Source organism: Peromyscus leucopus, chromosome 22, assembly GCF_004664715.2.
Source record: "Peromyscus leucopus breed LL Stock chromosome 22, UCI_PerLeu_2.1, whole genome shotgun sequence".
Lineage (NCBI taxonomy): Eukaryota > Metazoa > Chordata > Mammalia > Rodentia > Cricetidae > Peromyscus > Peromyscus leucopus.
Window position 1 is genome coordinate 18527768 of NC_051081.1, and position 16046 is coordinate 18543813.

The following is a 16046-nucleotide window of genomic DNA, read 5'->3' on the forward strand; positions in this document are numbered from 1 at the left end:
GCTCCACAGAGCCCATAGCTGCCTCGTGAGATGAGTTCAAGTCCTTGTGACGATGAGCTCAGGGCCCGGTACATAGGGCACCTGTGGAGATCAGTGTCATGGTCGCCTCCTTTGACAAGCGACAGCATGGGTTATTTATTAATGGGTAAAACACCCATTTCACATCTGCAGTGACTGAAGCCCTCACAGATTTCCTTTCACTAAACATTATTGCTGACTTGCACAAAAGTCTCAGACTCAAGAGTCTAAATTAGAGTCTCATTGTCAACTTTATTTGCCTCTCCCTAACAAGCTTTACTGGATTTTCATTTACCTTCCATGGACACATACCCATGTTAAGCATATAGTGCAATGTAAATACCATCACAGTGTAGCTATCACCTCAGCAAAAGCACAAAGCACTTCATCTCCCTCAGCGCCAAGGCCCAGATGCCTAACTAATCCTAGTTCCAACCTCAGAGTCCAGACAACCACTGCAGACTTTCTATAGGGTCGTTCAAGTTTATTTCACGTGCCTGACTTCATTACACTTGATCAGTGGGTTCTTGAGGTACCCATTGCTGCCGGTGTTTCTTGTGTCTCCTCCCCTTTTCATGGGGGAGTAGTATCTCACTGTATGGGCATACCACAACTAGTTTATCCCTTCGTCTGGATGTTTGAGTTTTTAGTTGTTGTGAATAAAACAGCAATAGACCTCTGTGTCCGGATCTTTGTTTGAACTCAGTTTCATTTCTCACAGGCCTGTAGCTAGAAGTGAAACTTTTAGAGGAAATGCTAAGACCAGATTTTTATTATCAGAAGCAGCCAAATTATTTTTTCCAAGTAAAGGCTGTGTCATCCTAATCTAATCTTTTCAATGGAATATTGTACCATAGGGAGGAGTGATACCACCCTTTAACATGAGGAGACTCAGGCTAGGAAGGCTGTGACTCACTTCACACTGCACGGGACAATAGTAACAGCGTTTAGATAGTTGCTCTTTTGATTCCCGGGACAATCAACCCTCCCTGACTCCATATGTCGAGCCCCAAAACAAATGAGAAGGCAAAGTCTGCTATGGCCACTTTGTTAAACCATCATGGGCTCCTTGGGCCAAGAAGGAACTTTGCTCTTCTCTGCTGCCCCTTTCTCTGGAGACCACCTAGCTGCGGGGACACGATTCTTGCACGATTTCAAATCTGGAGTTAACTCATTTAGACAGTTCTTAATGCAAACCACATTCAAGGCTCTTAGTCTTTTTGATGAAACAGTTCACCAAGCAGAGGTTGTGACTGCACTCCTGGTAATTGCAGGCAGGGCCTGCTCTATGAGTAGAATCTAATTCACACCAGCATTCTAATCATCTCATTAATGCCAGCCTTGGTGAGGGGCCTGCTACTTGGGAGGAGATAGGCTTTTTATGGCCTTTAATCTTGTTTCCCTAAGAGCACAACAAAGAGAATCCACGCCTGCCCCTCCTTTGAGAGTAACAGCTTATAAATTAATAATCCATTTGGAAATGATAACTTTCAATTATCTAAACCTGGTTGAGGACTGAGCTTCTCCAGGCATTTTGATGGGAAACACGTACAGGCTGAGACACACGGGGGTGAATTGGAGACATGTAACTTCGATGCGCTTCTAACCGAAGCCTCCACCTTGGCCGGGGGATGAGTGCCGATCTATAGTCCAACTGTATTTGCAGGGGGAGGTGGGGTGGAGACCCCTCTCACAACTGACACTGACCCTGTTTCTAGCCCAGGTAACCTTGGCTTGATGCACAACCATTGGCTAAGCAGAGGCCTCTGTGCTCAGGGCAGCTTTACTTAACGCCACCAGGAAACAACAACAATAAAACCAACCAACCAACCAACCAACACCAGCTAGCCAGCCAGCCAGTCAGCCAGTCAACCAACCAACCAACCAACCAACCAACCAACCAACCAACCAACCAACCACAAACCCAGAGTCTGTACTTTATATTTGAACTGTGAGTTATCTTTAAGTGTGCTGGGGGATTAAATATATGGAGTCAGTAAAAACAACATCCAACCAAAAAATATGTTTTCCCAACATATTTCCCCCAGGAGTCAGCCTCAAAACTGATAGGGCCAACTTTTTTGTTGCTAGCTCTTTTTATAGATCAGGGAGTTCTAAAGGGGGAGGAGCATTTCCATATGACCGATCCCACTGACTGTGCTTCTTATGTTCACCCTCCCCAGAAGACAAAGTGTGGTACTGTCCAATCCCAGAATTCCCAGATACTTAAAAAAAAAAGCCCTTGCCTTCCTGTGTTGGTGGACCCCTTGGCTTAGAAGGCCGAGAAAGGAAGGAAGCCAGGCCCCGAGGCACTAACTGCTGGGCAGTACAGCTGTGTGTTTCTACCAACCTGCCATGGGAATGGGGAACCCCTGGAAAACACAAAAGCATGGGGCCCTCTAAGAGAAGGCTGCAATCTCTAGCTGGGCCACAGTGATGGCATACAGGAGTAACCTGGTCTTTCTCTGCCATCCCTGGGTCCCTGAGTGGGGCTGGATCGAGGCTGTTGTCTTTAGGTATTTTTGGTTGTTTTTGCCAGAGATCACAGTGGGAGACTTGTCTGTGGTACCATAATGGTCCCTGCTGTATTATTAGATCAGATGAAACTCAAAGGCCACAGGGAGAAAACAGCAGTGTGAATCTAAAAGAGAAGCACATGTTCTCTCCCTCTCCCCCGACCCCCTCAAAGCATGCTGTGCCCAGCTTGTGGAGTGCTGCTCAGTTAGTGGATCTGAGCTCTAGCTATCCTGACAGTGAGACAGAGGAATGGGAGACAGATTCGGGACTAGGAACCGAAAGCCACACTTCCGTTTCCTGTGTTGTCAGTATGGCTGCCAGGACGCGTCTTGGGTTTTACCCATTTGACTCCTCCTATCCCGCCCTCTTATCAACCCTGTCAGGACCAGTGTCAATGCTGGATGCTCTCTCTCCCAAAGATCTATGAGATTATCGTTCACTTGGTGCTTGTAATGCCCCCCGACACTATGAGAGATGCTAAGGTTAAAAGTCACTCAGCTTCGGGGAGCTCAGTCTCCTTTTTCCTCCACACAAGACCCCTTAGGGAAGAGACCAAGTCTACCAATCCCTAGTCCTCAGAGGGCCAAGTACAGGTTCTTACATGGTGATGAGATTTATGGATTCAGAGAAACTACCCTGGAGCATCTAGAAATGAGAAGACAACATCGGGAAGCTGGCCGAGGGACCACTACAGAACCATCCTGTCCAAGTAAAGGTGGTCACATGCCAAGTAAAGCTACTTAAATTCTTGAAAAATCAAACTTAGAAAAAACATCTCCTTGCATCAGCTACATTTCAAGTACCACCTAGGTCATGTGTGGCCTATGAAGACACAGAATGTTTCCATGACAGAGGGTCTACTGAATGCCTCCATTCCAGAGTCCCTTCACCATGCAGGCTTTCCCTGCATGCTTACACTCTGCTGGCTGGACAGTCCTCTCCCTTAATACCTTCTCTGTTTAGTCCTCTCCTCCTCTGCCCTTACAACGGATCCAGTGCAAGCCCACTTTCTTCTGAACTCTCCCAGACCCCTCTTCTCTGCTGAGGTACTTGCTGCTCTAGCCCGGGTCCAAGCTGGTTATACATTGACTTGTAGATAGATGTTCTTCAGGGCTGCCTGCTGTGGGATGGTCTGTATGTCAAATTGCTCTGACTGGTCAATAAATAAAACACTGATTGGCCAGTAGCTAGGCAGGAAGTATAGGCAGGACTAACAGAGAGGAGAAAAGAAATAACAGGAAGGCAGAAGGAGTCACTGCCAGCCACCACCATGACAAGCAGCATGTGAAGATGTCAGTAAGCCATCGAGCCATGTGGCAAGGTATAGATTTATGGAAATGGATTAATTTAAGCTATAAGAACAGTTAGCAAGAAGCCTGCCACGGCCATACAGTCTGTAAGCAATATAAGTCTCTGTGTTTACTTGGTTGGGTCTGAGCGGCTGTGGGACTGGCGGGTGACAGATTTGTCCTGACTGTGGGCAAGGCAGGAAAACTCTAGCTACAGCTGCCCCTCAGGGTCGTACAGAATGTGGACTGCCTGAGAGGAGCCCGGAGTCTTTCCTTAATTTGCATAAAAGCATTGACAGCCTGGTGCGGCTGGGGTTCTCTGACCATCTTGAAGGTATCTACCTTTTCTGCCACCCAAGATGGCGACTCTGGGAAGGAGGTAATCAAGGCTATGCCTTGCTAATCACACTCCTCAAGGGCAGATGACAAGGACACAGGGTACTCTAGGAACTCACAGTTCTGGTGACTTTTGGTCATGTTCTCTGAGTCCAGGGCATGGTAGAACTCGTAGGCAGAGCGGCCAAGTAGCTCCTCAGGGTGGTAACCGATCAGTTCCATGATTCTGAATTAAAAAGAAACCAAGGTGAGGAGGAAAGACCAGATGAACTTGGACAAGCATGCAATCAGGGGCTCCAGACGCTAAACTGAGAAAGTCCTGTTCACACCATTTATTTATTCGAGCAAAACCCCATCACACTGGGCCTGCAACTGGGGGTCATCTCCCCGCCTCCACACCTCCTGCCCTTCCTGAAGTTCCAGCTCAGTGGACTCCACTGCACACACAACCCACTATCTAAGAAGTCCTGGGGTTAGGAAGGGGTCACACAGCTCCTCCTCTGGGTTCATGCAGATGAATGCGTGGAGATCCAGGAGGGCAGAGAGTTGGCTTGATCTCTGTGCAGGTTCCTAGGTCAGAACAGGAACAAGAGCTGAGGCCTCCTGACTCCCAGCTCAAGCTCATTCTAGCAGAGGTTGGGGAGCACTTAAACGGGAATCCTGTGGTCCAGGTGGGCAGACAGCTTGGCAAGAGAAGTCAGGCAGGGGGAGTATCTGTGTGGTAGTGTCACTCCCTGATGCTTCTCAGGTGCCATCTGGGACCCTAGGTATGTCTCCAGTGGCTGCTCTGCTCATCTCTCCTCATCTCGAGGAGAGGAGAGGACAGAGGTTGCTAAGGGGAAGAAACAGAAATCCAGTCCTCGCAGGTGAACAGGGCTGGGCTGCACTGAGCGGGGATGTGTTCATTCTGCATGGTGTCTGGTTTTGGTGGGAACTGGCAAATATGGAGAGCCATGGAGAAGCATTGAAGCCTTCTGTGTGGAGGCAGCTGAATGAGCAAAAGCCTGCCCTAGAACCACTGTACTGGCAACCGTCTCTGTCACAGGTCATGCCTGTGTCCTAGTTCTCCATCTCTGACACTATATGTTTTCCCTCATGAGTGCATTGTCCCGTTTACCCAGCATATCACAAGTCAGAGCTGATGATAGGGTCTCATTAAGATAGTCCTACTTGGAATCACATTCCTTAGGACACACTTGTGTCCTGTGTCCCCTGGGCAGAGGCTAAGGACAAGGAGAGGAAAACAAAAGTCGCGTGTGCTCACTTTGCAGTTCCGCATTCTTTCCATCCACACGGGTAACATGCATGTGGTTCTCACACTCCATCCTTCTGAGGGGTCATTTTAGGCCTCCTACTCTCTGCGCTAGGGAAAACTGGCCGGGTTCTGGGTCTCTCCAGAGTCCAGTCTTGGTTTCCAAGCAACTTTTCAGCTCACTTGCCGTGTGCCGTGTACCCTCTGTCCTGGCCTCCTCTCCTCCAACTGTCTGAAAGCCTTAACTCTTGCAGGGTCTGCCTGAGGCCTCTCTTTCTCCACAGAGCCTCCTCCAATTCCTTCAGGCCCTGCACAGTCCCAAAGACCATGTGCAGTGGCCCTAGGGAGGATGCATGTGTCTCTTACAGCCTGTGCTTTCTCCTCTTGCCCTGACCACAGGAGTGCTAAGTAAGCACTGAACTGATGGCCTCTTTGTAGCTAAGATACAACTGAGGCCTGCCAATCCAACACCATTAAGGAACCTGATCACTGCTACCTCCTTTCCTTCCTTAAGCATGACTGGCCACCTCATTGCACACATGTTTATGTTTGTGCACATGCATGAACACACACAAGTACCTCTAGCAGCTCGCCATAATCTGCAGCCTATCCTTCCATTCTGCATGGTGCCTGCTATTATGTGAGCAGAGAAGAGGTAAGTTTTCTGACTAGATACAATGCTGGAGGTCCAAGTTGGGTCAAACCAAAGGTTAGCTCCACCGAGCAAAAGGCTCAAGTGCAGCTCACTCAGCCCTGTGGTTTCCCTACGAGAGGCTGGCCGAATACGTGTGCCAGCTGCCATCTTCACTGCAGGATGACTCATCCCCTGGTCTCCGGGCTCACTGACCATGGACCCTGGAGTGGGCACCCAAAGGCACTTAAGCCCAGATGCAGTTGGGGGAGGATGCGGAGAGAAGAGTGTTGTCTGTGAACTCCACCATATGGCATCCTTGGTAAGTCAAACACATTTCAAACTTCGCCTGGGAACCAGAACTGTAGTGACAACAGGGTGACCACTTATAGGGTCACTGATTGGCCAGTCCGACTGCGCAGATGGAGAATTTTCTAGAAACCCTTAACACTGAATCCACTGGCCTTCTAAGAAAGAGATAATCCTCTTTCCTGAAGGAATCCCATTTCCTTTCATGATTAGGATCTTTCCATCAAAATGCTCCAAGTAAATATTATAATTAGCCTCATAATAAGACGCTTTTATCTAATTACTGTATCATCCATTCAAAGGCACACAATGGGAAAGCCCTGGAAGACAAACAAACCTGATTTCAGACTTGCCAGTTATCTTCCCACTAGCAGCTTTCATTTATCTTGTCAGCCAAAATAAATATTTAATATCCCTCTTCGTTCCTTTAAACAGACTACTGTAAAAACTTGGAAATACACACAGCCCAAACACAATCGCAGAACATTTGGGTCGTCAAGACTTCACAAAGCCAGGAAGCCCTAACTTGGAGCTAATGGCCATTTGCCCCCAACCACAGGCACAGCGACGCCACAGAGAGGTTAAGGAACTGAACTTGTTTATAGGGTCTCTGGGACGGCCCCGGGGACCTTCCCAGCTCATTTCCCTGGCTGCACAAGAGCAGACTCGATAGATAACAGTGGCATCTGCTCTCCCCATCAGGGCGGAGGAACCATGTCTTTCTTCCTAATTAGAGAGACTTGACTCACTGGGAGAAGAATCAGTCAGGGTCACCCATGAACTTGAGAGTCAACTCAGGGCTGATCTGAGAGGAGAGGGAAATGGGTAAAGATTGAATTCATCAGATCTCGAAGCTGAGGACAGAGTGTATTCTTTAATGATGAGCAGAAGAAGATGACCAAAGATGAAGGGAACAGAGACAAGGCCAGGCAGCTACAAGGAGGCCGGAGAGGAAGAAAAAGAGGAAATAGACAATGCATAGTGAGAAGGTTACTTGGTTCTGAAGTCAGTGTTACACCGAGAAAGTATGAGGACCAGACGAGGGCTTCAACCTTGGGAGTGAGATGTGCCTGTAAAGTGTGATGTGTCTTATTCAGGTCCCCAGCCCCAGTGTAAAAAGCTGTTACAAGGCAGAACATGTCTGTAACCCTGGTGCTGGGGCGTAGAAGGTAGTGTGGTGGTAGAATAGACAGATCCTGGCAGCTTACCCGTCAGCCAGTCTAGCCAAAACCGTAAGTCCCAGCTCACTTCGAGAGCATTTCAAAACTCAAGGTGGAGAATGACAGAGAGAGAGAGAGAGAGAGAGAGAGAGAGAGAGAGAGAGAGAGAGAGAGAGAGAGAGGCCAATGTTGACCTCTGACCTTAGAAGCATGACTGCAGGCAAGTGAACCCATACATACATGTACACACAGATGCACACAAAATAAGGCGTGATGTGTTAAAAAAAAATACATGTCTAGAAGTGCTGTATAGAATGGCCTACCAGAACAAAACTAGGAAGAAAATTACTTTCCGAGTGTCATCCTCTCAAGAGGCAGGAGAAACCAACCACAGGCCTCACGGGGCTCCCTTTATTCATCCTGGCTGTTAACAGCCATAGGTTGTTCATGAGCAGGACAGAGCTCGCTGGTTCCAGATGCCACTGCCTGGAGACCAGGAAGGCCTGGGTGCTATTTACCCCTGTTCCCCACAGAGGGAAAGGGTTTGCTAAGCAAATTAATCATGTAAACGAGATGTATATGGAGTATTGGAACTCTTTATGAAATTTCTGAGCGCCTTTGTTCCACCTACTTGTTTTCCCAAGAATGCTTCCACTAATAAATGCTTCCACTCAAGTCTGCATTTTCCTTCTACGCTTTCACGACTCTGGAGACACTCATTTTAGTTTCTGTATGTTTATAAGCGTTGGCGATGCATTTCTTTAATGATATCTAGATTACTCACTACTTAGACTTCAAGACCTATTCATTCCAATACATTTTTATATAGATTGTACTTGCATATTGTATTGTATTTGCTTTAAGTAACAGCCCTTAAACCTTGCACATCACTTAAAATACTGCCCAGTTATATGAAGTCTATCCAACGAGCTCTGTGGTTAATGGAAAAATCTATTTCTCTTCTCTGTGTGAGATGTGTTGTCTGTTTGTAGGGTGAAGTTATATAGCGGGAGGTAGCCTGCTCTCTCTTCTAGACCAGTCCTGCCCTGCATGCCACCAGCCATCTTTTAGTGGACAAAACCCTACAAATAGTATGAGAGAAATATGAGAAGTAGATTATGGAATGGTTCAAGGTGTGAGATCTAGGAAACTCTGAGATAAACTCCAGAGAGAGTTTGTAGACCATTTCCAGCAGTCTAGATGAGGCAGGATAACACATGAATATTTTTACACATTCAAACACAGTTAGGGCTAATTCCAGAACATGTCAGCTGAGCAGATACAAGGACACAGAGCACATTAGAGCCTAACTTTAGATCTAAAGAAGCACATGATAACCCCTGAGAGGGACGGGCCTGCAAAAGTACTTAGAATCTATTATGTATACACCAGAATCCGTGCACGGTCCTTGCAAAAGATAACCCTGAACTTAAGACCATACTGTCCTATAGAAAAAGCAGCAACAAGTTTATCAAACATCACCAATGTGCAATAAAGAACATAATATCTTGCAATTAATTTGCTTGAAGCCAGTCTGTTTCATTCTTGAACTTAAAACACCTTGGGGCTGTCTTCACACATGTGTGTCTCACACCTTTTGATGCTTTATCATTTCCTCCTTAAAACTGCATTTATTTGTGTGTATGTGTGTACATATATGGGTGTGCACGCCATGGCATGTGTGTGTGTGGAGGCCAGAAGAGCACTTGTGAACGTCGGATCTGTCCTTCCACCATGTGGGTTATTCTGGGGGTCGAACTCGGGCTCTCTGGCTGGGCAGCAGGCGCCTCTCTGCTGAGCCATCTCACCAGTTACTTTATGGGGTATTCTTTTCACGAGCCTCAACTCCCCTCTCACTTTATCATCTTATTGTCCCTAGGCTCTTTGACTAAAACGAATTCACCATAAATCTTTTTTCCAGTGTGTGTGTGTGTGTGTGTGTGTGTGTGTGTGCGCGCGCGCGCGCGCGCGTACACATGCCAGAGGTTGGATTCCCCTGTAAGTAGAGTTACAAGTAGTTGTACTTATATGTATGTCGGGGTGCGGGTGGGGCGACAGACAGACCCAATGTTCACTTTCTCTGCAAGAGCAGTACACGCTCCTAACTGCTGAGCCCATTGCTTCTTGAGTTGCCTTTCTTCGCTGTTCTTCTACTTGGCCACTAGATGGCATCTCCACATGAATTTAAAATCCCAGCCCCTTTAACGGATTTGCGAATGACTTGGGTCTTCCTTGGATGGATGGCATGTTCTGTTTTGTACTACAAACTCACTGTGGTTTCGTTAAGCTGCTTGTATCTCAAGCTCAGAACTCTTAGCCACCCTTTCTTCCTGATATAATAGTTTCCATACATGGTATCTTAAGAAACAGACGAATAACTCCTATGTTTGGGAGCTCAGGAGAGAAGAGCATCCTTAGCACTCAGGATGCTGGGGCAGAAAGACTTGCAAATCGCCGGCCATCCTTGGGAGGGTGGGTGCTGGAGGGAAAGACGTTTTTCCTCAACCTGGCTAAGCAACTTTACATCCCATTGTCTGGGCGACAGCCGTCGGTGGTAAACAGGCTGAGCACCCTTCATCTGAAAAGGGCATGCTCAAAGGCGCTGACACGGCATCTGAAAAGTTCCGGGTTCTAGAGCATCTTGGACTCTGAATTCCAGGTTGACTGCAGAAAGTCTATACACAACATTTCTCCCAAATTCTCAAATCTGAAACATGTTTAGTTCCAAGCTTTTCAGATGAGCAATAGTGTCTGAGTCATGACTGTGCCCATACATAACTGGGAATGGCAGAAGTTATCGGAGGGTTTTTGAAGAATTTACTGTCTGAAATAATTTTTAAAGAACTTCAGGCACCCTCTCTCCCCACTAAGGGACCGTAGCTGGTTTTGAACCACAGGTGCATCAGAAGCAGCTGTTTGAAATGGATGGACTGTGGAAACCTGGGAGCTCACAGTGAACAGCAACCTCCAGGCTGCCTTTCTCCGTCCTCTCTGCTCTTCCTATGACACCCCTTTTTCTTTTATTGGATGTATTAAGTCTGTAAACACAAACAATCAAAGGGAAATAGCCAGCGGCCCCCACTGTGACTGTGGATTCAAACTGCCTGCCTTTCTCTGGATTCTTTCTAGCTTCCCCTAGGGAAAGCCACCTCCTTGGTGCCAGATGTCACTAACCCAGGAGCACTCGCTGGGTGAGATGGCAGAGCTCTGCCCTGCCCTTACCATCACACGTAGGTGCTGGGTTTGCAGCGAATCTCTCAGAAGGGTATGTTAGTGTGTGTACGCACACCCACACACTGCTCCCCATCCCTACACACTGAAAACAGAACTAGCCCCCCCCCCCCCAGCCCAAAGCAATCGAGAAATAACACTGAGGGATTAAACACTTAAAATAGTCCCTTCGTCAGCGGGCATGCCTGGCCGCTGGTGACCTAATCCGCTAATCGGTTCAACACTCCGTGTGGCACTGCACACTGTGTATGTGTGCATCCCTCTGCAATCGTCTCTCCCCCACGCCACCGGCTTCCTTGAAAGGCAAGGTTATGCTGAAGATACAGTGTGTCCCTAGACGTCACAAGCAGCATCTCTCTCTACACGATGAGTCACAAAGCCCAAGTCACAGGATCCTTCAAGGGAGGATCTACTCTGCCCGTCAGTCCCCAGCCAAGCTGAAGAAGTCGCCACGGTGCCCCTCCCTCTCTCTGTGTACACGGTGTCTTCAGTCCCTTTGGGGACCCGTTTCTTGTACTTCCCCCTTTAACCTAAGGCTAGCGCTTTTACCTAAACCCATTCAAACCACAACAATGAATGAAGAGATTAACACTGAACTAACTTTCCAAGGGATAGATCCCTCACCTTAAAACTAATCAAAGTCTGAGGGTTCCTTTTTAAAACCTTTCCTTTCTGTTATCTACAGATGGCAAGGGGTTTGAGGACATCGAGGGATTCCCTGCTTATGAAGCCTGGGGATGGCTGAGATCTACTCAGAGGCGCCCCCGACTTCCATCACCCACAGCCCCCGGCCACTTCCTGGCGACTGGATAAGGGTCCCAAGGACCATTTCACCTCAAAGCTGGTGACATGGACCAGACATTGGAACTTCCAAGGGTATCTCAGAAGACTGCTGAGAGCAAACACCATAGAGCTAGCTGTCTTCTGCCTAGAGTGTTCGTGTGGACACAAGGATCCTATGTGATGAACAACCTTCTGCTGAACGGGGATCCAGGGACCACCACCATAACAGCAGTGGCAAGACTAAAATGACTATCAGAGCTGACTATTGAAGCTCAGGTTTCTCTCCCCACAAGGTTGTAGTGCTTTTCCTAATTACTTAATAATAAACTTACTTAATAAACACTACCTCCCACCGCCTTGAGTCCTAACTCTGATGTGGTTAGAACTAGGAGACAGGGCGGCGGTGGTGGCAGTTAATCCAGATACAGAGCAGGATTCTGATTGAGCAGTTACAAGTATAGAAAGCAAATACAAAGAAATGTTGAAAAAAAAAAAAAAAAAAAAAAAAAAAAGAACTAGGAGACAGGAATATGTCAAGGATTCTTCTACATAAGTTCCTAAATGGAGCCATAAGTGATGGCCAATCCAAGACGAGGACACTAACTCACACCAGGTCCATCTAGACTCAGTGAAGAACCTAAGCTAATCTGGAAAGCCGAACTGCTCCCCTGTAAGAAACAGGTGCCGCTAGATGTCTAGAAGGGAAAGAGGAGCTGGCCTGAGGTTGGCGGGAGCTTCTGTCTTGAGCCTTGGAGGCCTTCTGCTTTTGGGGAACACCAGGCAGTTACTTGCTCATGTGGGCCACAGGCTTTCAGAAGCAAATTCATTTCCTTGAGTTCAGGAGGAAGATCTTTGCTTTGGGGAGGCCAGGGATGGATATGAGCTGAAACACAAAGCCTCCTCAGTCTACGGAATGGCATTGTGCTTTTCCAAACGCATTCCCAGCTGTGACCTCTTCTCCCAATGACCCTAAGAAGTACATCAAGGACAAATCATTCCCGTCAGAAGGAGTAGCCCAGAGTTTCAGGTGGTATGGAGTTGACTTGGGACACTGTAGAGTTGAGGTCATGCTGGGTAAGGCAGTCAGGCATGGTGGTGCCATCTACTCAGGCTAGGCATAACCCAGCCCAGTCCCTCACGGGCTTTCCTTCCCCTGGTGCAAGCCACTGCTCATCACAATTTGTTCTCCAGATCGCAGCAGCAGGACAGGAGGGGGTTAGGAACTGTGGTGTAGTCTTGTACCTAATGACAACCCCAATGATAAAGATAGCATGCCTTCCTTGTGTAGTCTTCTGTGTGCTCCCAACTTCCATAAAGGTAGGAACAAGAGCTCACACTGACCATGTATGAAGACAACAGAGCCTAGGCTGTCTTGTCCAAGTCTACACTCTCACTTCTGGGTCCCCCAAGAGAATGTCCAATTGCCTTGAACTTAGGGATCACAGTCCAGTGTAGCTCACTTCAAAGTCTTCACAAGGAGGCTAGCTGATAAAAATGAGTCTATACATAGCAGGGGCAAAGGCTGAGTGAAACCTGTCAGTCATGGAAAAGAACTGGAGAAAGCCAACTAGTGTAGGTCAGTATCCAGGCCAGAACCCTACTCTTCTGGCTAGTCTTTGAATCAGAATACTTATAAAATTTCTTCCAGACTCTTGTCATGTGGGGCAGGAAAGAGCCCTTGAAAATATCTTCAGACCCTAGATACATAAGTGAACAAATTGCACATGCCATAATAATGACAATAATCACCCCAGAACAGCTCTGCAGACAGACCCAGAGGCTGTGCCAATGGGAGGCTTCAAACTTTGATGCTTGGGACCTCTGAGTAGGACTGGTAAAATGATGTAAGCCTAGAAACTTGCAACCAGCAATCCGACACTTAGGACCCAGTCCCATCCCTGTCCTGTAGGTACACTCTCATACACAGACACGCTCAGGTTAAGACCCACCCTGGTCCTTGTTCACGCCACATATGGTCAACACTTCACCTGTCATCACAGTAGGTGAACTTCATGTCCATGCTGTGGCGGCTCAGGAAAGTCTTGCTGTCCAAGGGGATGTCCATGTGGGATGGGTGCTGGATTGGCTCACACATGATGATGAGGCAGGACAGCAACGGCTCCTTGTAGCCACAGAGGCTGCTGTGAGGGGGGCAGTTGCTGTAGACCCTCACTTGACCAGTGCAGTGCAAGACCTGGGGACAAGTGACAACAGTCAGGAAAGTCCTAGAGTGCCGAAAACAGGGCCAGGGCTTTAGGTACCCCCTGCTCCCACCTTACCCGTGAGACTTGAACCCATAGCTAACAGCCTACCTTCCAGGTGGCTGACTTGAGGTTGACAGTCCGCCCTCTGTTGGTGACTGTGCACTTCATCCTCATGAAGAAGTCGCGCTCGGTAGACATATCTTTGCTTTTCTTCCCAAAACCAGAGCCTGAGTGGGCAAGGGTGTGGGAATCAGTTGAATGAGTCCAAACCACAACGTTCCTAGGCAACTTGTGTCTGTGTTTCCTAGCGGTTTGCCGTCTAGTGCTTGCAGTCTGCCATGGGCACGGAGTCCTTCAGCCTAAGGAGGAATGGTACCTCAGCTGACACATGCACCTTAAGCCCTGCCTCGCTTATGGCCAGAACGAGAGGATGGAAAGGAAGCTTTATACAAAACTTCCAGTGACGGCCACTTCCACTCAGGGGCCATGGGCTAGCATCAGGTCTGTGGAGACTCAGAGTGGGTAGAGAGGGCTACTGGAAGGCAGAGCTGCTCTCCTGAAGAAACCAGATGCCCTTGATGCCCATCTTGGAGAGGTGCCGGGCTTGAGGACGGCTGAGTAGAAGCTCCCGTGTTACTGAATCCCCAGGAGCACCAAGGTCCGAAGACAGGGGCTGTACCATCATCTGGTACCCACTGCACTTAGCAGGCAGGCCCTCAGGGTTGTCAGTTGAGAGCATCAGGCTCCGGCCACAGTTCTCAGCGGCCTCTCATGGGGCAGGCCAGGTCCTCCAGTGGGAAGTTTGAGGGAGACCATGGTTACTCTAAGGACATGAATCTGTCCAGTTAGAATATTCCTTCCAGTTAGACTTATCCTTGGACACTCCTGTGTGCTCTTTCTAACCCATCTCCCAGGAACGTGGACAATATATCCTATCTGCATCCCGGAACCACTGTGTTCTGGATAATGTACCATCAGTTTTCTCCTTAAGGCATCATGTGTCAAGGAGGGGAGGGGAGGGGAGGGAAGCGAGAAAACACACACACACACACACACACACACACACACACACACACCTTCTTTTATATGGAACTGGGTAGACAAGTCTATCTTAAAGATGTTCTTGACACAGATCAATTAGATCACCTTTCATCCAGGATTAAATAAATCATTGAGACAAAGAACATACAGCATAAAAGTCTCCAATGCCTACCCAGTTTTTCTGCTTCTTGTTCTGCAGAGTGGTACATACAAGGCCAGGTGTGTCTAAATTGTGTCTTTACCGCCAGCTCCATTCTGGGCCTTCACAGGCCCAGCATTACAGAGCAATCTAGAGACTTCCTTCAGATAGCCACACTGCTCTTTCTAAGAGAAGCTGCCAACATCTCTACACACACCTCTGAGGAACCTTGATTTCTTTGACTGACACAGTCTAGAAGAACTGTGTAACCAAAGAATCAGGATCCTTGAACTGAATTTAAATATTTTGGGGGGAACCTACTAAGTGTTAGACTGCACTGTTGTCCTGATAAACTGTTTCTCCCATAATTATGCTTCTTATAATTTTAGTTTTTAAGTGGGGTTTGTATATGATGAATTGTAACTGTACTGGGGGAGCCCCAGGAGTTAGGGATGAAGGGACCAGAGATTCATTTGTGGCTATTTGTCTGGATTGCTATTGTGGGCTCCTAATTCTCTAACCTTCAGCGTCTCCCCATTCTGGTTTGATAGTACCACTTCAGCTTAAACATTTTCAGTAGCTCCCAACTGTCTGCAGGACAAACATTTGAGGCCTTCGACCTCAACAGCAAAGCATTCCACAGCCTGTCTCCAATCTTTCCTCCTCCAGGAATCCACCCTGACCCTTTGTTTTTAGACCATGTGTTGAGTCTATGCAGACTGAAACCTTCTGTGAGGATTTGTTGATTCACTGGGTTTGATTGATCCCAACTCCCATTCATGAATCAAAAGATGTAAAATTCTACTCAGCTGAGCAGAGGGCACTTAGCTGTGAGCCAGCACATCTGGAAGCTAGAAAATGCTGGACTTGGCCTCATCCTTTTGCCACGGATTTGAAAAGGTCATGAGCAGCGCGGGAGTGAGATACTTCGTTCAGCTCACAGAATCAAACAGATTTCAGTCAGTATTGGACTGAGGCCAAGAGCCCAGGGGCCAGTGAGTTCATTCTTAAGTGAAGAAACAGTGAGAGACATGTAACATGAATTGCTAAATGGTCTTTAATAAAACAAAACAAAACAAAACAAAACAAAATGGAGTCTGATATTGGGGTAAATGCTGATAGATCAGAGACAAAGG

The 16046-nt window shown here is 47.7% G+C and overlaps 1 protein-coding gene across 1 annotated transcript in view; it reads right to left on the reverse strand.

Annotated features, from left to right (window-relative positions):
• The window catches only part of Epas1 (endothelial PAS domain protein 1), an 84878-nt gene that overhangs the window by 11315 nt on the left and 57517 nt on the right, over window positions 1-16046 (reverse strand). The window contains exons 5-7 of the mRNA XM_028892758.2: window positions 13839-13957; window positions 13515-13720; window positions 4280-4386 (exon numbers count right to left, since the gene is read on the reverse strand). Coding sequence (XP_028748591.1) covers window positions 4280-4386; window positions 13515-13720; window positions 13839-13957 — 432 coding nt within the window. The remainder of the gene's footprint in view (window positions 1-4279; window positions 4387-13514; window positions 13721-13838; window positions 13958-16046) is intronic.